At 36.6% G+C, this 25045-nt stretch overlaps 1 protein-coding gene and 1 non-coding gene across 3 annotated transcripts in view; both read left to right on the top strand.

Moving 5' to 3' along the window:
- Positions 1-25045, top strand: part of POLA1 (DNA polymerase alpha 1, catalytic subunit) — a 288922-nt gene that overhangs the window by 24188 nt on the left and 239689 nt on the right. For both annotated transcript variants that reach the window (XM_017671042.3, XM_017671038.3), the window contains exons 12-24: positions 579-695; positions 1909-1983; positions 2865-3003; positions 3498-3652; positions 7373-7457; positions 10359-10420; positions 12331-12420; positions 15275-15391; positions 16622-16797; positions 19475-19604; positions 20093-20212; positions 21636-21735; positions 23456-23580. In XM_017671042.3, coding sequence (XP_017526531.2) covers positions 579-695; positions 1909-1983; positions 2865-3003; positions 3498-3652; positions 7373-7457; positions 10359-10420; positions 12331-12420; positions 15275-15391; positions 16622-16797; positions 19475-19604; positions 20093-20212; positions 21636-21735; positions 23456-23580 — 1491 coding nt within the window. The remainder of the gene's footprint in view (positions 1-578; positions 696-1908; positions 1984-2864; positions 3004-3497; positions 3653-7372; positions 7458-10358; positions 10421-12330; positions 12421-15274; positions 15392-16621; positions 16798-19474; positions 19605-20092; positions 20213-21635; positions 21736-23455; positions 23581-25045) is intronic.
- On the top strand, positions 22772-22901 carry LOC118973908 (small Cajal body-specific RNA 24). The gene has a single exon (XR_005063432.1).

Genomic DNA, 25045 nt, shown 5'->3' on the forward strand with positions numbered 1-25045 from the left:
TAGAGAAATGGAGTAAAATGCTTTTTGACTTGTTAGAAAGAGCGTCAAAGTGTGTGAGTTTTAGTATATAATGATATTTTCCCCCCACTCCTTATTGCCATAATTGGGGTTGAGAGTATAAGGCTCTGAAACATGACATACTTATGGCCTGGTTTTCATGCTTTTGCAGTATAGGCAGCAGTATCATTTCCTCCCTGGCCATTTAACAAGGTCAGTTTCATTTGTTCCTCCTTTTTTATTGGAACTTAACATCCATACTCCCCTCCCAACCCAAGCCCCTCCCCGTCTCAGTTGAACGGTGAAGTTTCTTGGTCAGAATTTAACAACACTGCTCTCCCATTTTGTAGGACGGATCATCTTCATTGCTGATTTGTTTTTATGATGCCATTGGGAGGAATTGGGCATTGGATATAGTATATTTTGGGGTCTGTTGTATCTTTGAACTCCTCTATAGGACTGTTCTAGTAAATGTTTATTTAAATGGGCGAGGATGAAAATTGATAAAGACTTGGATTTCTGGTGACTGAGATCTTACGTACAGATAATTTTTTTCCCCTCCCCTCTCCATGGAAATGCAGAAAATTGATCTAAATACAGGGAAAGAAACAGGAACTCCAGTTAAAATGAAGGATGTTTATGATGAATTTGATGAGAAAATAGCAGCAAAATATAAAATTATGAAGTTCAAGTCCAAGGTTTGTATTTGGTGATAATTTTTCCAGCTCTGTTTATTAGTTGTTCATGGCCTGATTTATCAAATAGTATTGCGTATCTTTGTTCAAAATGCTTTCTGTGTAGCTACATTTATTGAATAGAAATTTCATAGATACCAGGGTAAATCTACTGTGTTAGATTTGTGAAGATATTTTTTTCCATTTAAACTGCTTATAAAATAATGTTCACTAATTTGAATAGAAAGATAACTCATAGCAGGGTAATTTTTTCCAATACTTGCAGCATATCTTGTGCTCTTATTCGGAAATGGAGAAGAAACCATTCTGATCTTGTTTGTATTAATTATTATCAAATTGTCTTGCTCAGAAGGTTGTAGTTTTATCTTTAAAAATCAGGGACTATGATACTATTTCTGGTAGAGTAAGAATCGTCTGTTTGTGTGATACATATTGATAAATTGTCTTTTGATTTTAGTGAGATAGGGATCCCTTTGGCCGTTATTGTGGGGGCACATAACTTACTCAATATACTGGCTATTAATAGTCTTTGCAATAAAGGGAGAATTGAGTTGCTGAAGTTAAGGCTAACCATCTTAACTATTTGAACTTTGAATTATGACTGATGGATCAAGTCTCAAAAATTCTAGAAGCAATGTAATGGTGCAAGATCATAGGTGTTGGGGTTGACCACTTGTGCTTTAAGTCTTTGCTCTTCTGCTACCACTACCACTGTCTAGTGTATGACCTTGGACAAGTGCTGAATGATTTCTCTAGGCCTGTTCCTTCAAGAGTTGTTGGAAGGGTTAAGTCAGTTAATTCATATTAAGTGATTAGAACAGTCCTTGGTACATAGCAAGCACTCAGTAAACATGAGCTATAATTATAATGCTAATTATTAAATTTTCTAGCAAGATGGGGTTGCTTAATATCAGAGAGTAGCAAATGGTTTAATGCATTAGCATTATAAAAAATTTTAGTCTTTCATTGCCCCTCTGGAAAGCAAATATGTGTGTTCTCTAGTGTCCAAAATAGTTTTTTTTTAGCATTTTGTCCCTGGATGTTTTAGTCCCAGTTGAAAGGGGAATGGGTGCCTATTTGGCTGTATTTACCTTTCTGTCCCATAAGGATGCTAGATTCCTAATAATTAAATACAGGGACATGTGTTGTGTATATAATGCTTGCTAATTTGTGAAAAGTTTGTGTCTTAATTATTTTTAAATATCTACTTACCCAGACAGTGGAGAAGAACTATGCTTTTGAGATACCTGACATTCCAGAAAAATGCGAGTACTTAGAAGTTAGATACGCAGTAAGTCGAACAAAGAAAATTACTGGGTTTTGGTTGACAATGACGTTTTTCTATTTTTGCATTTTCAACTGGCTTTTGATTAGGAGTATTGCCAAGGCACCTCAAGGCCACAGTTCATTGAGGTGGACTTAGAGTAATGAATAATTAAAATGGGTAAACTTAAGTCCATAGACTACAGGTTATACTGCCTTTCTCTGGTTTCAAGTATGCAAGTTTGAATAAATAAGTTGAAACTGCACAACTATTTGTCAAGTGGAAGGAATGCCGCATGATGGAGTTGAACATCATTAGTCTCTTGAAATGTCCCTTCTGAGCAGGGAGAGGTGAAAGGAGCATCAGGAGCGTCGCTGTAGTGCTGCTCTTGGTCCTGTGACAGGCAAGGTCATTGCTGCGGGATGTTAATTACTGTACCATAACCTCTTTTTACCTCTGTTCTAGTGTTTTGATCCCATGATGGTAGAAAAGGGAAACTTTTAAGAAATGTTTCTGACAGTGGTGATGAAAAGTACCGTGGAAGCATTCTGAATGAGTCCCGCTCCCTTGCTTTCATCCCCATAATGGAGTGGTACTTATTTGGCTATTCTTTATCAGTAAGGCATGTACAGTTCTGGACGGAAATCCTCTTTTAGGGGAGCTTCATGGCCTATTTTTCTTCTAATGGGTGTCATCAAGATGCATTATTTTGTCATTGTGAATTGTTTTTGTTTCCTACTGTGAATTGTTTTGGATTTCATTTGCGACAAATTACATTTCATATATATCAAAGACATTTCTTCTCGTGGTTCATAGAGAGATTTTTGTTTATTTCAAATATAGACTTCAGAAAATGTGAAGTATTAGTTTTAAACAAAAGAGATTTTTTTCTTCTTTGCCTTTTTCAGGCTGAAATGCCACAGCTTCCTCAGGATTTGAAAGGAGAAACTTTTTCTCATGTATTTGGGACCAACACATCCAGCTTGGAGCTGTTCTTGATGAACAGAAAGGTCAAAGGCCCTTGTTGGCTTGAAGTAAAAAATCCACGTAAGAAAAAACTTATTTTCAGATTGCTAATTAATTGCTGATAGGTGTGGTTTTTAGAAGTTAAGGAACTGCTGACCTCTGAAGGATGGGAAGCGTCACTCTTCAATATGGATAGTGCTTGTTCGGTCACTTACCTGATTTTTTCCAGTATTTCTACCTGTGATGCTCTGTTTTATCTTATGAATCTCTTAAAAATGTACTGCGGTTCCTCCAAGGCAGTGTCTTTTAAAAACCTATTTTGGGTCCTGGATTCTTTGGAACATCAGGTGAAAGCTGTAGACCTTTTTCCTAAGAAAATGAACATGTATACCACATACATGAGGATTTGTCTACAATCTACTAATGTGGCTTATTTTTAGTTAGATATTATAAGACAACATTCTTATTAGAAGATGGGATTGAAGACCATTTCATTTAACCACAGATGTCTTAATTATAGGAGTTTTTCTTATCCAGTAAATAGCTATTGATCTGTTGTAGCTACTCTCTTTCAGAGCTCTTGAATCAGCCAATCAGTTGGTGTAAAGTTGAGGCAATGGCCTTGAAACCAAACCTGGTGAATGTAATTAAAGATATCGGGCCTCCTCCACTTGTAGTCATGTCTTTCAGCATGAAGTTGATGCAGAATGCAAAGGCGCATCAAAATGAGGTAAAGAAATATGACGGATTTTGTTCCTGTGCCTTCAGTGCAATACTTGCCTGAACTCATACAGCTTTTCTACCAGGGAACGTTGTTCTTTTTGGAGGGGAAAGAGCACTAATTTACTCTCAAACTCCATTTTGGTAAATGAATTGAACTTGTCTGGCGTTGGCCTTTTTCTTTAAAGACTTAAATTGTTGGACTTCTTTATTTTTTGTTTTTGAAATGGTTTATTTTGGAGAATTTTAAACAACGTAGAATGACATAATGAGTGTAGAACTCCCGTGTACAATCACTCATGTCAGCAGTTAGCAAGATTTTGTCACACGTTTATCTTGCTCCTTTTTTTTTCCTTCTGGAGTATTTTAAAGCTAATCTCAGACATTCTGTCATTTTACCCCCCTATATACTTTGGCGTGCATCTCTCAAAACATGCACACTTTCTCATACACTACCATCATCATACCTAATAACAATAACAGTGATTCCTTGATATCAAATAAAGTACCCAGTCCATAGTCACATGCCTCTGTTTCTTAAAAATGCCTTTTTCAAAAATTGAATTATATTTGACATACAATATTGTATTAGTTTCAGGTGTATCATGTAGTGATTCAGTATTTTTATACATTACAAAATGATCATAATAGGTCTAGTTATCATCTGTCACCATGCAAAGTTATGTTATTGATTCAAAAGTGTCTTTTTTAACACTTGGCTTATTTGAATCAGGATTCACACAAGATTCACAGATGGTGTTTAATTTTTATGTCTCTTGAGTTTCCTTTTAATGGGAGCAGCTCTGTCTCACCCCCTCCAGTTTGTTTTGGTGAGATTGACTTACTGAAGAATTACTGCTGGTTTCTTGTAGAATGTCCTATTTTCTGTAGTGGTTTGCTTCATTGTGTCATTGGACTTCTTCCTCTTTGCCAGGGGTTGACAAACTATGGCCTCTGGGCAAGTCCAGCCCACTACCTGTTTTTATAAATAGAGTTTCATTGGAAGACAGCATGTGTCTAATCATTTAAATATTATCTACAGCTGCTTTTGTACTACAGCAACAGAGTTAGAAGTAGTTATGACAGAGACCATGTGACCTGAAAGCCTAAAATATTTAGTATTTGACCCTTTACTAAAAAAATGTGCTGACCCCTGCTAATTAGTGCTAAAGAATTGATCAGGTTCAGGTTTGACTATTTTGACCAAAATACTTCATAGGTTGTACAATGTACTTATACTACATGTTAATAGCAGGGCATGTAATGCCTGGTTAAACTACTGTTAAGGGGCTGCAATTGATTAGTGAGTTCAAATTTTCATCTAAGGGAGGGTTTTATAACTTTGGCACTACTGATGTTTTGTGTTGGATAATTCATTGTTTGGGGGCTGTTGTGTGCATTTTGGGATGTTTATCAGTGTCCCTGGTCTACCTGATGCCATGTAGCACTCCTCTCCCCTACTTGTGACAACCAAAAATGCCTCCATACATCTCCAAATGTCCCCTAGAAGTGGAGGAGCGAAATTGTTCCTACTTGAGAACCACTGATCTAATGGCTTCATTTGTTACAGATTTTTGCCTGCATTCATTATTTCATTAGGAGTTATAAAATAGTGCTTTCCTAATTCAGCCATCCTTTGCATGTTTATTAGTTAAATATGTTAAGTAATAGAATGTTTATTAGTTAAATTTTTCTATAAAATTAACTTTTCCTCATTAACCAGCACTATTATGCTGCAGTGGTTTATACAGGAAAGATAAGATATGTGCATACTTCTTTCTCTTTCATTGCCAGTTTTCTGAGTAGGAAGTTGGGGGCCTATTACATGCAGTGCTGACCAATGATTTATTTTTGTTATGTGTTTTTGCTTCCTCTTTTATGGAATATCATTATGAACTCATGGGTTTTTTATATATACTCATTAGGTTTCCATCTATTGTAATCATTATTGTTACTTTTGATGTTTAAATTTGTCTCTCTATGGTCAATGGGAGCTTCTTTATATTTGCTTCTAAGTCCTTTTGACATCGAGGGGCATTTTTCTTAGCCAGGAGTATTTTGGCAGTGTTTTTACTTTAGTTTTTTTTTTTTTTAGTGTGTGATTTGATCTTTAAATAGTAGTTAATACAACAGATGGCCATAGTTAAGTGTTGGGAAAGATTTAATTAGTTTTAAAAAAAAAGATATCCGTCCTCTAGCTCCCATAGTGAGGTTTTTGAATACCATTTCCCAGTGAAGGAAATAGGGCTTTGTAGAGAAATGGCTGATTCAGGACAGCGAGTGTCCAAGATAAGCCTGGAACATCTTGTTATATTAAAAAGTAAGGAAGATAGTACAGTCTACTGAAGATTTGTCAGAAGGACTCAGGAGGCAACTTGCAGAGTTTCCTATTGGCTGAAGAGAGAGGACAGTTTGTGGATAAGAATAACTACGGCAGATTGAAATACATTGAGTTCATAATGATGCTGTAAACGCTAATAATACCACTGATCACTGTGAAGGAAACTGGGAACCAACTCATAATTTTGAAAGCTGGTAAATAAAGGGATTGAATCAAGCATTTATTTTGACTTTTATGAACAAATAGTACCTTATTTAGGTAACCAAATAATTGATGAGGGGAAGTTTCTCTTCTTAGAAGGTTTCCAGCTAGTGAATGATGAAGGAAAAGTTGACTGTCACCACTTTGCAATCCCTAGTGAAATACTGAATCTAGGCAATGATCACCAGTGGCTGCTAATACCACTAAAATCAAGATAACCGGACACGATGTATCTGTGCCTTCTGATAGAAGTACTTGGTAGCACCTTTGAAGTACTCTTGCCAAAATAATTGAACCCGAGTTTGATTAAGCCTTCAGACCCAAATGTGAATTCCTAGGCAGTACAGAAGCAGGAACAGATTAAATGATATTAATGGGGTATAAGCAGTGGAATCCATATTCTAGGGTACTCTTCAGGACAAATGGCTCAGTTGCTTCAGCAGATAAATTGCAGGGAAATAATAGGTGGGAGAAGATATACCTATGGTTTTACGTATCATCCAATTGCAAAGTGTGGACCTTATTTGGTAAATAAAATTGTGATAGTTGGGAAAACATGAAAATTTGCATCCTGCCTTGATGTTTAATAATAGTTTTAAGGAATTACTATTAATTGTATTGGCTGAGATGATTGTATTGCATTTTAAAAACTTATCTTTTGGAGTAGTGGTTCTCAAGAGGGTGAGACTTTGTCCTTGAGGGGACATTTGGCAATGTCTACAGACATTTTTGGTTGTCACAACCCAGGGATGGGGGTGTGGGGAGCCATGCTATTGGAAGCCAAGGACACTGCTGAACAATTCACAATGCACAGGACTGCTCCCACAACAAAGAATTGTTTGGCCTAAAATGTCCATAGTACAGAGATTGAGAAACTCTGTTTTAGGCATACGCAGTGCACTATTTCTGGATAAAGTGATAGGTCTGAGTTTTGCTTCAAATTAATCTGCAGGGAGGCGGGAAGTGGATAGAGCTATTAATGAGTTGGTAATTGAAGCTGCATGGTGGGTATATGAGAGTTGATTTTTTCTCAAATTTTTATTTGTTTAAATTCTTGTATAATAAAGAGTTAAGATATTCATTGTGGACTGAAATCTGTGTCTTTTAATATTCTTGGTGGTTTTGGTGAGAATGCATAATGAATAGTAGGTGTCCGCTAGATATTTCTTTCCCCTCCTTTCTTTACAGATAATTGCTGTGGCAGCTTTGGTCCATCACATCTTTGCATTAGACAAAGCACCCCCTCAGCCTCCCTTTCAGTCACACTTCTGTGGTATGTATTTTTTAGCTGGTTTACTAATGGGTTGATTTTAATTTTTCTTTTTTTTTCTTAATGTTTTCAAGAGTAGTTAGTGTATATTGTTAAAGAAGTTTTTTTTTTTTTTTTTGTCAGCTGTGGACACAAAGTTTTATTAGATCAGTTGCTCCTATTAAGCTGGTTAATTCTGTTCTAGGAGCAGAAGTGGGAGGCAGTTTGATGTCTTTTTTCTGTTTCAGTGGCTACTCTATTGGGGTGGAGTTATTTTTTTCCTTGGTCAAAAGTATGCTGTAACTATGTTCTTTTTATGATGTCATTCTAAAAGCCCATCATAGAAGCCTGGCCGGTGTTTTCTGTGTGACAAGGCAAGGTGCCAAGATATAAATGAATATTTACCTGTCTGGCAGGAGTTAGCAGTAGTAGCAAATTGGAGTTTATGCTGTACATGAAATTCAATATGCCATGATTAAGTCTCCAAGGAGGGTTCTGACGTATTCCATGTTGAGAGCTTGACCAGTTCAATGACCATTTTTTTTGTGTGTTAAAAAAAAAAGGCATACCACTATTGATCTGTTATGCTTCCTGGGACATTTCCAGCCCGAAACCAGAGATTAACTGAGGCAGCATCTCCTGTCTGGTTTCTTGGGCATCGGCAAAGTGAACCAGTGAAACTAGGAGAGAACAGAATATGATGTACGTTACTGTGAGGTTTTACCCTTTAAGTGGGGTGGAATGCATGAAACAAAATGATGGCAAGCCTTGAAAATATGTGGAAGAGAGCAGTCATTAACTCATTTCAATACACATTTATTCCCCACCTCTGTGTGTCATGGTGTGAACAGCTGTTGTGAATGGCAAGGAACTTAGAATATAGTGAGAGACACTTACTTATCTAACCTGAAGAAGGTTGGACTGAGTTCCTCCATTGTTGGTTGAGATCTGGGTGGTAGGTGAATTTCTTTTTTGAAATATGTCCTCCACTTTGACTTAGATGAATAGCAGATGTTTCATCAAAGCAGTTTTTAACAGTTCGTGTTTGGCTATTCTTTTTTTTCTTTTTTGATTTTTATATTTTAAACTTGAAAATTCAGATACAATTGACATGTAACATTAGTTTCAGGTACACAACATAATGACTGAGTATTTGTATATATTGTGAAATGATCACTACAGTAAGTCTAGTTAACATCTGTTACCATACATAGTCACAAAATTTTTTTCCTGTGATGAGAACTTTTCAGATATATGCTCTTAGTAACTTCAAATTGCAGTATTATTAACCATAATTACTATGCTATACATTACAACCCCATGACATTTATTTTATAACTGGAAGTTTGTATCTTTTGACCACCTTCACTCCTTTCACCCACCCCTTCCTCCGCGCCTCTGGGAAGCACCAATCTCTTCTCTGTATGAGTTCGTTTTTTATTTTTTGTTTTTATAGATCACCTGTAAGTGGAATCACTATCTGTCTGATTTATTTCACTTAGCATGTTGCTCTCATGGTCCATCCATCCATGTTATTGCAAATGGCAAGATTTCTTCCTTTTTTATGGTTGAATAATATTCCACTATATAAATTGTCATCTTCTTTACCCATTCATTCACTGAAGGACACTTAGGATGCTTCCGTGTCTTGGCTATTGGAAATCATGTTGCAGTGAACATGGGGCTGCAGATATCTTTTGGAGTTGGTGTTTTTGTCTTCTTCAGATAAATATCCAGAAATGGAATTGCTGGACAATAGGGTAGTTCATTTTTTAATTTTTTTAAGAACCACTGTACTGTTGGCCATATTGGCTGCACCAGTTTACATCCCCACCAGCAGTGCACAAGGGTTCTCTTTTCTCCACATCCTTCCAACACTTTTATTTTATTGTCTTTTTTATGATAGCCATTATAATAGGTATGAGGTGGTATCTCATTTGTGGTTTTGATTTGCATTTCTCTGCTGATTAGCAGTGTTGAGTATCTTTTCATTTACCTGTTGGCCATCCCTGCAAGTCTTTGGAAAAATGTCTATTGAGATGGAAAAATGTCTGTTGAGATATTCCGATCATTTTTAAATTGGATTGTTTGCTGTTGAGTTGTATGAGTTCTTCATACATTTTGGATATCAACACCTTACCAGATATTTTATTTGCAGACATTTTCTCCCATTCTGTAGATTGCCTTTTTATTTTATTGATGGTTTCCTTTGCTGTGCAGAGCTTTTTAGTTTGATGTAGTCCCCTTTGTTTACTTTTGCTTTTGTTTCCTTTGCTTTTGGTGTCAAATCCAAATAGTCATTGCCAAGACTGATGTCAGAAAGCTTACCACTTAATGTTTTTTTCTATAAGCTTTATGGTTTCAGATCTTACAGTCAATTCTTTAACCCATTTTGAGTTAGTTTTTGTGTATGGTGTAAGATAGTGGTCCAGTTCCATTCTTTTTCATGTGACTGTCCAGTTTCCCCAGCACCATTTAGTGAAGACTATCCTTTCCCCATCTATATTCTTGGCTCCTTTGTCATAAATTAACTGACCATATGTGCATGGGTTTATTTTGGGGCTCTCTATTCTGTTCCCCATTGATCTATATGTCTGTTTATATCAAGTACCATATTGTTTTGATTACTATAGCTTTATACTATAGTTTGAAACCAGACTGAGCGATTCCTCCAGCATTGTTCTTTCTCAAGGATGCTTTAGCTATTTAGCGTCTTCTGTGGTTCCATATGAATTTTATGATCATTTTGGCTATTCTTTTGAGGTCCAACAACATGAATGGGAATACTTGATCCTCTTAACTCTTTAGTGATTAGCAGGAATTTATTTATATTTAAGACAGTTTACATTAGGGAACATGCAGTGTATGTGTACTTGTAATTGTACTAAGATGGTGCTGGAATGTTAATTTTTTTCCTTCTTACAGTTGTGTCTAACCCAAAGGACTGTATTCTTCCATATGATTTCAAAGAAGAGATTAAGAAAAAGGTAAAGAACTCATTCATTCCTGTTAAATAATGAAACATATATTAAAAAAGAAAAGGAGGATGGTGTGAATTATTAGGAATAGGCTATTTTATATGTTAATTTATGAGATCTCTTCTTGCTAGATTGGAGTATGGCATTAATCCATTCAAAATGTATTAGTAAAAGCTATAAACGTTATTCAATATTTAAACAACTTTTAAATCTTTTTTTAAATTGAAGTATTGTTGATATACAATCTTATATTGGTTTCAAATATACAACACAGTGGTTCATCGGTTATCTATATTAAATCCTCAATCCCACTAGTGCAGTTACTGTCAACATAGAAAGATGTTACAGAATCATTGGCTATATTCTCCATGCTGTACTACCATCCCTGTGACTGACTTATATTATGATTGAGAATTTTTGTGCCCCTTTATTCCCCTCACCCTCCCCACTGACCCATCACAACCTTTCCTCCTTGGTAGCCACTAGTCACTTCTCAGTGTCTATGAGTCTACTGCTGTTTTGTTCATTCTGTTTTGTTTTGTTTTGTTTTGCTTTTATATTCCACAGATAAGTGAAATCATATGGTATTTGTCTTTCTCTCCCTGGCTTATTTCACTGAGCGTAATGCCCTCTAGGTCCATCAATATTTAAATTTTTATCACCTGAAACTACTGAGATTCTACACTGTATTAGTGGATGGACAGGCTCAAATGCTCCTTCAGGTTGCTTAATTGGAAGCTTTTCCAAAATGCATGATCACTTGTTTACTGTTTGGGGAAGTGTTGGGTAGAGCCCCTCTCCTCCACTCCTCCAGCTTGAAGAAAGCCAAGTGAAGTTGGGAATACTGTGGATATTAAAGGGAACATGTATTAGAAAGGTTGCTGTGGCCTGGCTACAACTGAGCAGTGATCTCTGAATTCCTAGTATACTCCATGAAGAAGTTCTTATACCTTAATAATATGGTAGGGGAGAAGTAGTATAATGTAGTTTTTCATAACGGTAAATGTATTCAATGTAAAGAATTTCATTTTTGGAGAGTATGTTTTTTTTTAATGGAATGCTTGTGTTGATAAATTTATAGGTTTGTTTTATTATTTTAATGTCCTTGCTTGACAGAATTAAAAGTTAGCAACCTTGTCAGTTCTACTTACTTTAAATTGGCTTGAGAAGTCCAGCAGTAGGGGGTATTATTGGACCAGGCTATTATTTGTGAAGTGACCTGAATTACCTATCCAAGAACAGTGACCTAGGAAAATTTCATTAGAGTCAAACTGATATTTTTTAGCCAAGCTAGTTGTAGAAAACATAGCCATCAATTTCCATTCTAAGAGAGTTTAAGTAAGAGTAGATCTTTTGAATACCTGATTTATATTGAGTAATCCAAGTGGAAGCCTTTTTTTGTGAAAATAGGTTTTATTTATACTTAAGACATGTATAATTCTTAAATGTATGCTTGTCTTGTTTTTAGTCTAGTTGCTTATTTATAGGTTCTTAAACCACAATTTGAGATTAGTATATACAGTCCTTGGAATTTCTTTATGTGGTAAATATATAAACAGCAAAGTCTACCAGAGATTGTATAAGAAAGTAAGTAATGTTTTTGAAAGGTGCTTTGATTCATATGCTATAAAATGTGTCCAGATGCACAACTGTATTCCTATGGAGGGACATTTCTGCACGTGATAGTGCTGAGCATTTAAAATTTTCCTTCATTCACATGCTTATTAATAGAACAAGTTCCTCAGAGACTTTGTGCGAATATTACCATGAAACCTAGAATCAGGAATTTTGTTGCTGTATTTAATTTTGAAATGGATGGCTTCTTTTAATCCTAAGAAATCTTACTCTGCTTGAACAAGGAGCCAAGATACAGTACTTGAGAGTAAAGACTAAATGACTGGTGTGTTTTTATCTAACAGAATGTGAAGGTTGAAGTTGCTGCAACAGAAAGAACACTGTTAGGTTTTTTCCTTGCAAAAGTTCACAAAATTGATCCTGATGTCATTGTGGTGAGTAGATGTTTGATCATGTCATGGGGGAGCTTTTCATTCCTTAGTTCTTTCCAATGTGACTTGATTGCTACCTTTGAGTAGCAAAGAATTTTCTTTGTTGAGATAAAATTGGCATGCAACATTATATAAGTTCAGGTGTACTACGTTGTTATTTGACATCTGTATATACTACAGAATGATAGCTACTAAAGGCTAGTTGCCATCCATCACCAGACGATTGACCCCCTTGGCCTTTTTCACCCATTCCCCAACCTTCCTCCCCTCTCTTAACCATCAATCTGTTCTCTGTATCTCTGAGTTCATTTTTGTATTTTTTATTTGCTCATTTGTTCTGTTTTTTAGATTCCACATATGAGTGAAACCATGCAGTATTTGTCTCTCTCCATCTGACTTATTTCACTTAGCATAATACCCTCAAAGTCCATCCATGTTGTCTCAATGGTAGAGTATTCTTCTTCATGGCTGAGTAGTAGTCCATAATATATATATACCACATCCTCTTTATCCATTCAACCATTGGTGGACACTTAGGTTGTTTCCATATCTTGACTATTGTAACTAATGCTGCAGGGAACATAGTGGTGCAAATATCTTTTCAAATTAGTGTATTTGTATTCTTCAGGTAAGTATCCAGAAGTAGAATAGCTAGATCATATTATAGTTCTGTTCTTAATTTTTTGAGGAATCTCTGTACTGTTTTCCATAGTGGCTGCACCAGTTTACATTCCCACGAACAGTGCATGAAGATTCCTCTTTCTCCATGTCCTTGCTAACACTTGTTTCTTGTCTTTTTTGATGCTAGCCATTCTAATAGGTGTGAGGGGTAACTCATTGTGGTTTTGATTTTCATTTCCCTGATTAGTAGTGTTGAATATCTTTTCATATGCCTGTTGGGCATCTATATATCTTCTTTGGAAAAATGTCTATTCAGATCCTCTGCCCATTTTTTTAATTGGGGTGTTTGGTTTCTTTAATTGTTGAGTTGTAAAACGAGTTCTTTGTGTATTTTTTGCACAGCAAAGAATCTTTTCAGAGTGAAATTACCCTATGGGCTGGTTGGAATTGCTATACTTTCTGCTAGTGGAAAGGGAAAAAAAATTCCGGCCCACTACAAGATCGATTTTTTCCTTTATTAGAAAAGCAATTCATGAATTATTGTTGAAGCTTAGCATATTCCAGTTATTTATACTTAGAGACTAGCCTATAAGTAAGTAAACTCATGCCAGGTGTTGGTATTTCAAAAATTTTGGCTTAAATTGTGTTCCAGTTGTATAATGGTCACAGTTAATTCCCTTGGTTTGGTGCCAGTCCCCAAAATGTAGTATTTTAATTTTCTGAGCTCAGTGGAGCTCTGTGACATATTCCTCTGAGAGCTCAGGATAGGAATCATTTTTTTTCTCTTGATGACTGAGTATCTTCCCACTAGATAGCAAAAGGTAGTAATTCATTGAGCTGTCTTTGCCCCAGTTCCTAAGAGTCATAAAGCAACAATTTTGCTTTATGTTTCCTCTGGCCTTCCTTAGTTTATGGGGTCCTTGATAGAAGTTCTTCCTTTTGTCTTTTTTCTGGGTTAATATGCTTCTGATATTTTTGGAGGAAAGTAGGATATAAATGCCTATATTTAGAATGTCATTTTGGTAATTTGGTTTAGGTGAAGCTTTGCAAAAATGTTTGCCATATATTTTTCCACATTTGTATTTGTTCTTGGACACCTTTTCTGATGACAGTGGAGCCAAAGGACTGAGAACCTATGGGTTGTTAACCAGTGTCTTTGCACCCACTTCCCTTAGGACATTTTGGGACTCATCTTGGAAGCTCCAGAAAGATTCTGTTCACAGTGCCCTACACCGGTGCTCTGGCTCAGCACCAGGTGCTCACCCAGTCTCCACTAGTAGTCTCTGTCTTGGGCCCTAAGGAGAGGTCATGGTGTCCAGGATAGCTAGCTTGCCTTAGGTGTTAGCGCCAAGTGTGTGTGTGTGAGAAATCTGAACACATGTAAGAGAGAATCCTGACATGGGTTTGAGTCCCCAGTCCCAAGTATGATAATTTGGAAATAAAACTTACTCATGTCCTTTGGGTCTCTTAATTTAATAGAGAAACCTCCTAAATATATAGTGGTATATATTTTTAATTAAAATTGGTAACAAGTAAATATGTTTATTGATCTGATTTAACTTAAACTTCATCTGGTTTTTTAATAAACACAGGCAGTGAACCATATTGAAATGATGGAAATTATAGATGTGGAAAATTTGCTTGCATTTTTTGAGTTTTTTTACTAGATATAGTTTTGTTTCATTGCTTCTAACAAGTTTCTTATTGGAACTCTTAGGGTGGTATTAATATTTATTTTGTTTACCATTGATTAAGAGTCTAAGTCAGTAGTGTTTGAACTCAGTTCATTAGGAAGAAACTAGAGGCAGTTCCTGTACTTTCTAAGTCTAAACTGTCACACAACATAGGCAGGTTCTCAGTTTAAGAAAGTGAAATGAAATTGAATACAGCATTTACTGGTCACATAAAAAGTATGGGACACTGAAATTTGCATTTGCCTCCAAGTCTGTGAGGCATGAGCTGCAAATTAAAAGACATCTTATGAGCCTTGCATCAATTAGGATGAAATAAAGTTTATTCCAGCAATCTGCTTAGCAGCTTTGTTAATGTCAAGGCTAATGAATGCTGCTGATGAATAAATTCCTGAAGAAGAAAGGATCCCAATCGGAGGTAAGCTCATGGTTCCTTCAATTAGAGACCAGAAAAAGAAAGGGCAAAGAAATTCTATGCATATGAAGATAAATCCTCTGATTTGCATTTGTTATAATGTTATTGGCTGCCTTCTTTTTCTGACTAGGGTCATAATATTTATGGGTTTGAACTGGAAGTGTTGCTGCAGAGAATTAATGTGTGCAAGGTTCCTCACTGGTCCAAGATAGGTCGACTGAAGCGATCCAGCATGCCAAAGCTTGGGGTAATAATAATTTTCAAAATCTTACTTCTTTATTTGGCTTCATTATATGGAGTAGCTACCAGGGAACACACTGTGCTTCTTTGACTAGGAATCGGTTTTCTCGTAATAGGCTATTTTAACTTAGGCACTAAACATCTTTTCCTTGGAAGTCATCATTTTATTGGTAAAATCCACTGGTAGTTTTTAAAATCAGCTGTTAGAATCTAGAGACACCACTAATATGTTACCTCCACTTCAGCATTAACGAAGCTCTAGCCCTTAGGGCAGAGTTGCAGGTGCAGAAATGAACACTATCATTTAGGAAGGAGATGGGAAGGAGCTGTCGAAGGCAGTGAGCTGTGCGCCTTCTGTGCTCGTTACCGCTCCACAGTGCCTCCAGTTTCGTTGTACCTTCTCACAGGGGTAATCGAACTTGTTCAAGATCATAAAGCTAGTAAGGGGAAGAACAGATTTTTAACCCAGGCTCAACTGACCCTTTTAAAGTCTGGTCTTTCCATTCTACCTGCTTGCTTCGCCTAGGGAGGTTTCATTTTGCTTAGAAGTGAAGCACCTTCATTTCCTGAACCTGATGCTGCTTAGTGCTTGAAATCTTTACTTTACTTAAAATTTACCAATAAAATGTGCGTGTTGCCTCATCAGAGAACTTAGGAATCTGTATCTTTTATAATGCTCTCCAGAGGATACTGCTGCTACAGGTTGGAGTTGGGGCCAATGCTCTTGACTCGCTTCCTATTCCTGTCTTTAGCTGCCTTTTCTATTTATATCTTGAAGGTGATAGAGTCATTATTAACACTTCACCCAAACATTTGCTTTAGTAACTACTTATCTCATTCAAGGTTTTCTTTATGTGGTGCCTTCTCAGTGAGGTCTACCCTGGCAGATAATTTTCCTTGTGTAAGGTGTGACCCCCTGCAAGTCCTTGTTTCCCTAACCCTGTTCTACTCTTCCCCCTTTCCTAAAACTGTATAATTTATTGCTTATGATGTCTGTTCTTTATTGTGCGTTTCAAGAAAAATCAGGACTCTTCTGTTTTGCTCACTGCTATATCCTGAGTGCCTAGAACACGGTCAGGTACATAGTAAATGTTCAAAATATGTGATGGCTTAATGGATGGGTGGAAGAATGAGTGTTTCATCATCGTAATTTTTGGACTAGTCTCAAAGGAAGTAGAACGAAATGTTCTCAGTGTCTGCTCTCCCATGCGATTTGCTTTTTGTCCTCCCCTTATAGGGCAGGAGTGGATTTGGTGAAAGAAATGCCACCTGTGGCCGGATGATATGTGATGTGGAAATTTCAGCAAAGGAATTGATTCGTTGTAAAAGTTACCATTTATCTGAACTTGTTCAACAGATTCTGAAAACTGAAAGAGTTGTAATCCCAGTGGAAAAGTTACGGAACATGTACAGGTATGATCCTGGATGCTTCAGAATTTGTCCTAAAAGGAGCAACGGCAAAATGCCGGCATCATCCTTAGGCTGGAGGGACAGGAGCCTTGCGTGCTATGGAGGGAAAATTATCTGTCTTCATGTTGACACCATTTCCATTACTTTACTAATTTGAACTATTTTGTCTCTTGAGTTACTCTTATTTTATCAGATTATCTCGAGCTCACTTATCTTAATTCCGTCTTTATGTTTCCTAAGAGCAGTTTAGAATTCTTTGTGATATAATTTCACTTATATGTGGAATCTAAAAAAAAAAAACAGAAAGAGACTCATAGTCACTGAGAAGAGACTGGTGGTTACATGGGGGAGGGGTTGGGGTGGGTGAATTAGGTGAACGGGATAAAGAGGCACAAAATCTCAATTATATAAATTAGTCATTGGGATTAAAGTACAGCATAGAGAATATAGTCAATAATACTGCAGTACCTTTCTATGTTGACAGTACCTACGCTAGTTGGGGTGAGCATTTAATGATGTAGAAAACTGTCAAATCACTATTGTATACTTGAAACCAATATAGTATTGTATATCAACTATACTTCAATTTAAAAAAATCAATGTGCAATTTAAGTTTCTACTCTTATTCATTAATTCAGGAATTAGGGCTAATAACTTAAAAAATATAAAAACTGAGAAGTCATTAAGTTACTTAGAGATATTGCTTGATTATTTTTTTCCAGCTTTACTGAGGTAAAAATTGATGAAAATTGTATATATTTTAAGGTGTATGTGATGCTTGATACATGTGTATATTGTGAAATAATCACCATAATTCAGCAAATTAACATATCCATTACTTCACATAGTATTTTTTTCTTTCCTTTTTTTGTGGTGAGATACTTAGGATTTACCCTCATAGCAAATTTCAAGTATACACTACAGTACTGTTAACTGGGGTCACATTGCCATACAGTGGGCCTCCAGAACCTACTCATTTTGTACAATTAGAACTTTGTGCTTGTCTTAAGTAAGGTTTCTTCTTCCCTTCTGGCTACTTCCCTTTTCTTCCCATTCCTCCCGTGTCCTAGGACTGCTTCTCTCTGATGGGTCACTCTAGGTGATCTCACTGAGTCTCGGGAATTTAATACCTTTGGATGCTGATGGCCTCCCACCTGTGTCTTCAGTGGTGACCTCTCCCCAAATTCCAGGCTCATGTATCCACCTGCCTGTTCTACATGATGTCTCATGAGCTTTTGAGGCATCCATGGCTCCTCTCTCTGACATCTCACCTTTGATCTTTCAGGAAATTCTGTTAGCTCTATCTTTAAAACATGTCTAGATCTGACCCACTTCTTTTCTACTCCATTGGACCCACCCTGGTCCAAGCCATCATCCTCTTTCCCCTGGATTACTGGCTTTTATATTAGCATTTTCACTGGTCTCTGCTTTTTGCCCTTTACCTCTTGCAGTCTTATTTCCAACCCAGGAACCAGTTTTCCTGCTAAAGTTAAGTCAGATATGGTCCTCTTTTAAAAGTCTTCCAGTACTTTTCTGTTCCATTCAGAGTAAAAACCAAAGTCCTTATTTTGACTTACAAGGTCTTATATTCTGTCCTTATCTTCTACTGCTTTCTCCATCATTTTCTCTGTTCCAGCCATTGGTCTCCTTTCTGGTCTTGGAACTGCCAAATTTGTGCCCAACTCAGGGCCTTTGATTGTGCTGTTCTGTTTGCCTGGAATGCTCTTTCCTCAGATATCCATCCACAAGGATTGACTCCTCACATCTTCCATGTCTTTATTCTCAGTTCCCTAACTAAAATTTCAGTCTCCGCTCCTGACACTTAATATTCCCTTTGCTTCTTAATTTTTTCTCCTTAATACTTAACATTATGTAACATACCTGTCTTGCCAATGGGTTTCAGCCCTGGACAAGTTCACTATGGATTCAGTGAGACCAAAGAAACGACAGTGAAATGTTATACCCAACTTTATTCCCATAATGGCAAGGTCAGTCACTAGCATCTGTCCACTCAGAGCAAGTCTGCATGCAGCAAGCCAGTGTCTGCCTCTGAACCTCTCTGCCCCGACAGCCATCTCAGTCTCTGTCCTTGGTGCTGCCACCGCTCCAGTCTCATATCTGCTCTCCTACAGCCTTGCAGCAGCTGTGCTGAACTCCTTATATGGAGTCAATAACAACGTATTGCCCACATGCATGTAGCGAGCTAGCCGACCAGGGCCAGGTGAGAATCCTGGCTGTAGGAACGTTCACTTTATCCACAATATCACATATTTAATTTTTTATTTATACTTTTTCTCCCCCGTGATAACATAAGCCCCATTAGGACAGGAGTTTGGTCACAGCCAGATTCTACAACAATGCCTGGCACATAGGTGTGTAATACATACTAGATGGAATGAATGAAAGGATTTAGGTAGTTTTCAGATTGTAGTTAACAAATCATCTTATCATTGTGAGATTATTTTATGTGTTTTCAACACTGACAATGGGATCAGTATAGTATGAATGAATTCCTAGTTTCATGATGACCTTACTTTAAATTGTTTCCAAAGCCGAGATGCCTGAAGTTGCTCCGAAGTTACTGATACCAAAAATCTTTGTAACATTTTATAAAGTTCTGATTATAGTCATTGTTTCTTTTAATTACTTGATTCTGTTTCATTCTCAATTTTCTGTACAGTGAATCTTCTCATCTGATGTACCTGTTGGAGCACACCTGGAAAGATGCCAGGTTCATTTTGCAGATCATGTGTGAGCTAAATGTTCTGCCATTAGCATTGCAGATCACTAACATCGCTGGGAACGTTATGGTAAATTTAACTTAGGGGGAAAAAGCATTTCCTGTTGGATTCAGTGTTTGCTTGGGGGTAGTTGTTATATGATAATGAGTCTAAATGCATGCTTATAAAATGAGTAACTTGTATTCTGAAAGCTGGGCTGCTGCTGTAAGATGTACTAGCTGGAAGAAGGGCAGGAAAGCCAGGTGCAGTGTGTTGAAGTCTGGGTAATCATGAGGGTCATCTCTAACATCTGGATGTGTCTGATTTGTGGAATGGTCCACTTGGGAGTAAAGAAATAGCCCAAGTTGTCAGTATTTTAAAGCTCTCTTTGTCTCTTTTTAACAATAATGCTTAAAGAAAACACCAGAAATAATTTAGTACCTTTTTTTAAAAAGCAGCCCTTGTTATGAGGGGTGATTTTGAAGGAGCTGCTATGATTAAATTTACCAATTCAAAGTTGCCTATGTTTGTTGTGGTTTTGATGGGCTCAAATTTTAAAGAGAAATTCTGTTTAATAGTCTAGGACGCTGATGGGTGGACGATCCGAGCGTAATGAGTTCTTGTTGCTTCATGCATTTTATGAAAACAACTATATTGTGCCTGACAAGCAGATTTTCAGAAAGCCTCAGCAAAAACTGGTGGGTCTAAAATTGTACAGTGTTCTGCCTTTTAGTATTCCCCCCACTTTTATTTACCTAAATAGTGCTTTTTTTTTTTTGGCTGGTAACACCTGCTACCAAACTAATCCCTTGTATACTGTAGAAACCATGTTAAATTTGTTCTGTTGTGTCTGTGTGGTCATTTCCTTCTCTGCTTTTCTCTCTGTACAGATAAAAATTATTTGTGAAATATGGACTTCTTTGAGGAAGGCATTAAGCCTTTTCTGATGAATCCATACATGGAAAGTGCTTTGTCACCTAAGCTATAGCCAAAGTTAGATGGTAGTTAAAAGTCTCTTATTTCCTTTGTCTTGCCAATGAGTTTCAGCCCTGGGCACTACTGATTCAGTGAGACTGAGGAGTGACAGTGGAACGTTCTTGGGGAAAAGGGGTTTATTACCCACCTTTGTTCTGGTAGTGGGGGGGGATATAGGTCTAGCACTAGGATTACAACAGCATCCAACAGTCTGCAGGTCTGTAATCCTCCTTTGTCACTGCCTCTGCCCAGAGCCACTGGGCAGAGCTCTTTATATAGTGACTCAGTCAATAATAGCTTATTACCTACAGTGTGGAAGCAGTAGCCTAGCAGTAGGCCAGTTACATCATCAAGTAGTTCGGGTTCAGGTGAGGATCCTGGCCATAGAACTTCAATTTTCCCCACACCTTAAAGCCATGAGCCTTTGTTGCATTTTTTTATACTATTAGGTTTAAGATCACTGCAGTCAGGCTTCTGAAGTGAATTCCATCACATTGGTACTAAAACTTAGCTTAGCTGCTGTTTTATCAGCACTGATAGTAATTGACTCAGAATGGGAATTTAATGTTAAAACGATTCAGGTTCTTGTATTTGCTTATTTTACATACATTATCAAAGTTTGTATAAAGAATATTAGAGGAATTTGACTTCCAAAGTAGTGAGTTAATTAATAAACTACTTGGCAATTATTTTTCAGTCGATGGACATGCTTATTTTAAGGTACCGTATTATTAAAGGGAATTATGATAATATCTATGGAATATTTTGTGGTTTACATCATAAAAGTTAGGTAATGAAGAGGACTCTTTACAATTTCAAGTTTACATAATATGAAGAGTTGTATTTTTAGTATCCATTGATTTAAAAATACGAAGTTCTGTGAATTCAGAAACATTTTAAAGTAGACTTTGCATATTTATTGTCAGAGATACAGTATTTGTTTCAGTAACTTTCATGCTTGGCATTCATTTGGATTCATGAATATACTACAATAACTGTCTTTCCCCACAGGTAGGACCACTAACTAAAAGTAAAGAATGTTTGTTAGAACTATGTGCTGCAATTGAAAAAAGGGGAAATCACAAAAACTTCTTTATTAGTTAGTTGCTGGCTGGTGACGTTATCTTTCTTTCCATTTGCTATTAGGGAGGTGAAGATGAAGACATTGATGGAGATATCAGTAAATACAAGAAAGGACGTAAGAAAGCAGCTTATGCTGGAGGCTTGGTATTAGACCCCAAAGTTGGTAAGGTTGGGCAGCACATTGGGTTTGCCCGTGGTCTTAAGGAATTTCTTAATGGAGAGCTAGGCTTGAGAAACTAGAAGACCTGAATTGTGTTTTATAGGTTAGTAACTAGGTCTCATAATGATCTTAATATTTTTTATTTACATTTTTTATCAAAATCTTGTTTGCCAGTAACCTATCATGAATTAATTAATGTGAATCTTTATCTTGTGTTCCAAGAAAGCTTTATTCATGGACATTGAAATTTAAATTTTGTGTAATTTTCATGTATCATGAAATACTCTGGTTTTTTCTTTCCATTTTTATTTTCCAACTATTTAAAGATGTAAAAAGTATTCTTAGCTCATGAGTGGTACAAAAAGAGAGGGTAGGCTGGATTGGTCTGCACACTGTTCACCAACCCCTAGTCCAGTTTATAGATCTTTGCCTTGTGGTAAGAGCACCTCTGTCCTCTCTCACCCATTCTTGGAGGCTGGGGTTCTGCTTCCACCCGACCTGCTGGGGCCAGTTCAGCTGGACTGCAAAGGTAAAGAAAGTCCCAGCAAAGACAGTAACCATGAAATTGCACTTTACAGGAGAATAATTTTTTCCCATTTCGTGAATAGCAAAGAAGATATTTTGTGGTACACAAAGCTAGAAATGGTCCTTTTTTCTTCTTTTACCATCTTAATGATTTTTAGGTGTACAGTTAAGTAGTATTAAGTATATTTACATTGTTGTACAGGAATTGATGTGAATTTGAATCAAGTAACTTGAACTCTTAAGTGGGAGACCTTATTGACAAAAGGAGTTTATTAATAGTTGTAATGAAATAGGTAGTCCTTTGGTGTTAAAATAGATCTGGACTTGAATTCTGGCTGTGTGATTTGGGCCTTCCTGTTTAACCTCTGTAAGCCTCACTTTCCTCTTTTGTAAAATAGAAATAAGAATAATATCTACCACACAAGGATTTACAGTATAAAGTGATTATTTAGGATAGTCCCTGACATAGAGTAAGCTATCAGTATGTTTGCTATTGTTATTATTGCCTTTATAGTGGACATTTATTTTTGGTCAATGTCTTCTTAAGGTGAAGATAACTCTTTATAAATGTCCTAGAGAAATATAGTAGCATTCTGTTCACCCTTTACAAGTAAAAAGGGTGGATCGTTCCACTACTGACATTTATATATGTACATTTCTTGTCTGGTCTTAGCAGTTTGTGTATAGGTAAATGGGCTGTCCATTTTATTCTTTGAAGATATGATTGTAATATATATATACCCACTTACTGGTATAGATCACTAAACATTTTGGGGGTGGAGGTAGGAGGGAAGATGGGAGGGATTGTTTGCTTGAGGGATAATTTAACAACATTTCTTTGAAGTGGATGTGATACCTATCTAAAGTAATTGATAGGGGAAGGTGCTTTCCTGTCATAATAGTGGACTGAAATAATAATAATAATAATAAATAATGGTGCCCATCATAGGGGACTGCTGGGGAAAGGGCCAGGTGTAGCTGAAAGCAAGATAGGATCTCTTTTGTGACTTGAGTTTTCACTCTAATCCAAGTCATTTTTATGGAGTGGTAGTAGACTCTTTATTTTCCTTTAATCTACCTCACAGCTCAGGATAGTGTATCGTTTGTAATACACTTCACTGTATAGTATTTCTAATGTGATGTTTCGACAAATCTGCTTTTTTAAAAGACTTTTTGTAATGTGGCTTTTTTATTGCAGGTTTTTATGATAAGTTCATTTTGCTTCTGGATTTCAACAGTTTATATCCTTCCATTATTCAAGAATTCAACATTTGTTTTACAACAGTACAAAGAGTTGCTTTAGAGGCACAGAAATTTACAGAGGTTTGTTTTCAACTTCGGGGGCTCTTGAAATTGAGATTGAAAGCAGAGCTTAAGGAAGAGAAAGAACCAAAGGGGTTCACATTCTTATTTTCCCTCTTAAAAGATAACAATTTGTCCTTTCTTAGTGGTAAAAAATGGGGAGGGTTGGGGAGAAGGACACTCAAACTGGTTCTGTGTCTTTTTTATTTAACAACTTATTGAGTTGTAATTCACATACATACAGTTCACCCATTTAAAGTGTACAGTTAAATGGCTGTTAGTGTATTCACAGAGTCTCTCCAGCCTTGACCACAGTCAACTTTAGGGCATTGCCATTACTCCCCAAAGAAACCCCCTACCTTTTAGCTTATAACCTCCCTCAATCCCTCCATCCCTCCCAGATCTAGAAAAACCACTAATTTTTCTGCCTCTATACATTTGCATATCTTGGACATTTTATGTAAATGGAATCATATGTGACCTTTTGTGTCTGGCTTACTTCATTTAGGTTACTGTTTTCAAGATTCAGCTGTGTTGTAGTCTGTATTTGTACTTCATTTCTTTTTATTGCTGAATAATATTCCATTGTATGGCTATATATTGTATTTTATTTTTGAATCATCTTGTCAATTATACAAAAATGCTAGGATTTTGATAGGGATTGTATTGGATCTTGATTGATTTGGGGAGTATTGCCATCTTAATGTTAAGTATACAATCTGTGAAAATTGGGTCTTTCCATTTATGTGGGTCTTTAATTTCAGTGATGTTTTCTACTTTCCAGTGTGTAAGTTTTACACTTCTATTGCACTTTATTCTTAAATATTTTATTCTTTTTGATGCTATTGGAAGTAGAATTGTTTTTTTAATTTCATTTTTGGATTGTTTATTGCTAGTGTATAGAAATAAAACTTATTTGTATATTGGTCTTGTATCCTGCAACTTTACTGCACTCACTTATTTTAATAATTTTGTGGATTCCTTAGGATTTTCTTTATATGAGATGATGTTATCTTCAAATAGAGATATATTATTTTGTTTTATTTTTTTATTTTAATATCATTAATCTACAATTACATGAAGAACATTATGTTTACTAGGCTCCCCCTTCACCAAGTCCCCCCCACATACCCCTTCACAGTCACTGTCCATCAGTGTAGTAAGATGCTGTAAAATCATTACTTGTCTTCTCTGTGTTGTAGAGCCCGCCCCATACCCCCTCCACATTATACATTGCTAATTGTAATGCCCCCTTTCTTTTTCCCGCCCTTATTCCTCCCATCCCACCCATCCTCCCCAGTCCCTTTCCCTTTGGTAACTGTTAGTCCATTCGTGAGTTCTGTGATTTTGCTGCTGTTTTGTTCCTTCAGTTTCTCTTTGCTCTTATACTGCATGTATGAGTGAAGTCATTTGGTACTTGTCTTTTTCCACCTGTCTTATTTCACTGAGCATAATACCCTCGAGCTCCATCCATGTTGTTGCAAAT

The sequence above is a fragment of the Manis javanica genome, chromosome X (genome assembly GCF_040802235.1).
Source record: "Manis javanica isolate MJ-LG chromosome X, MJ_LKY, whole genome shotgun sequence".
Classification (NCBI taxonomy): domain Eukaryota; kingdom Metazoa; phylum Chordata; class Mammalia; order Pholidota; family Manidae; genus Manis; species Manis javanica.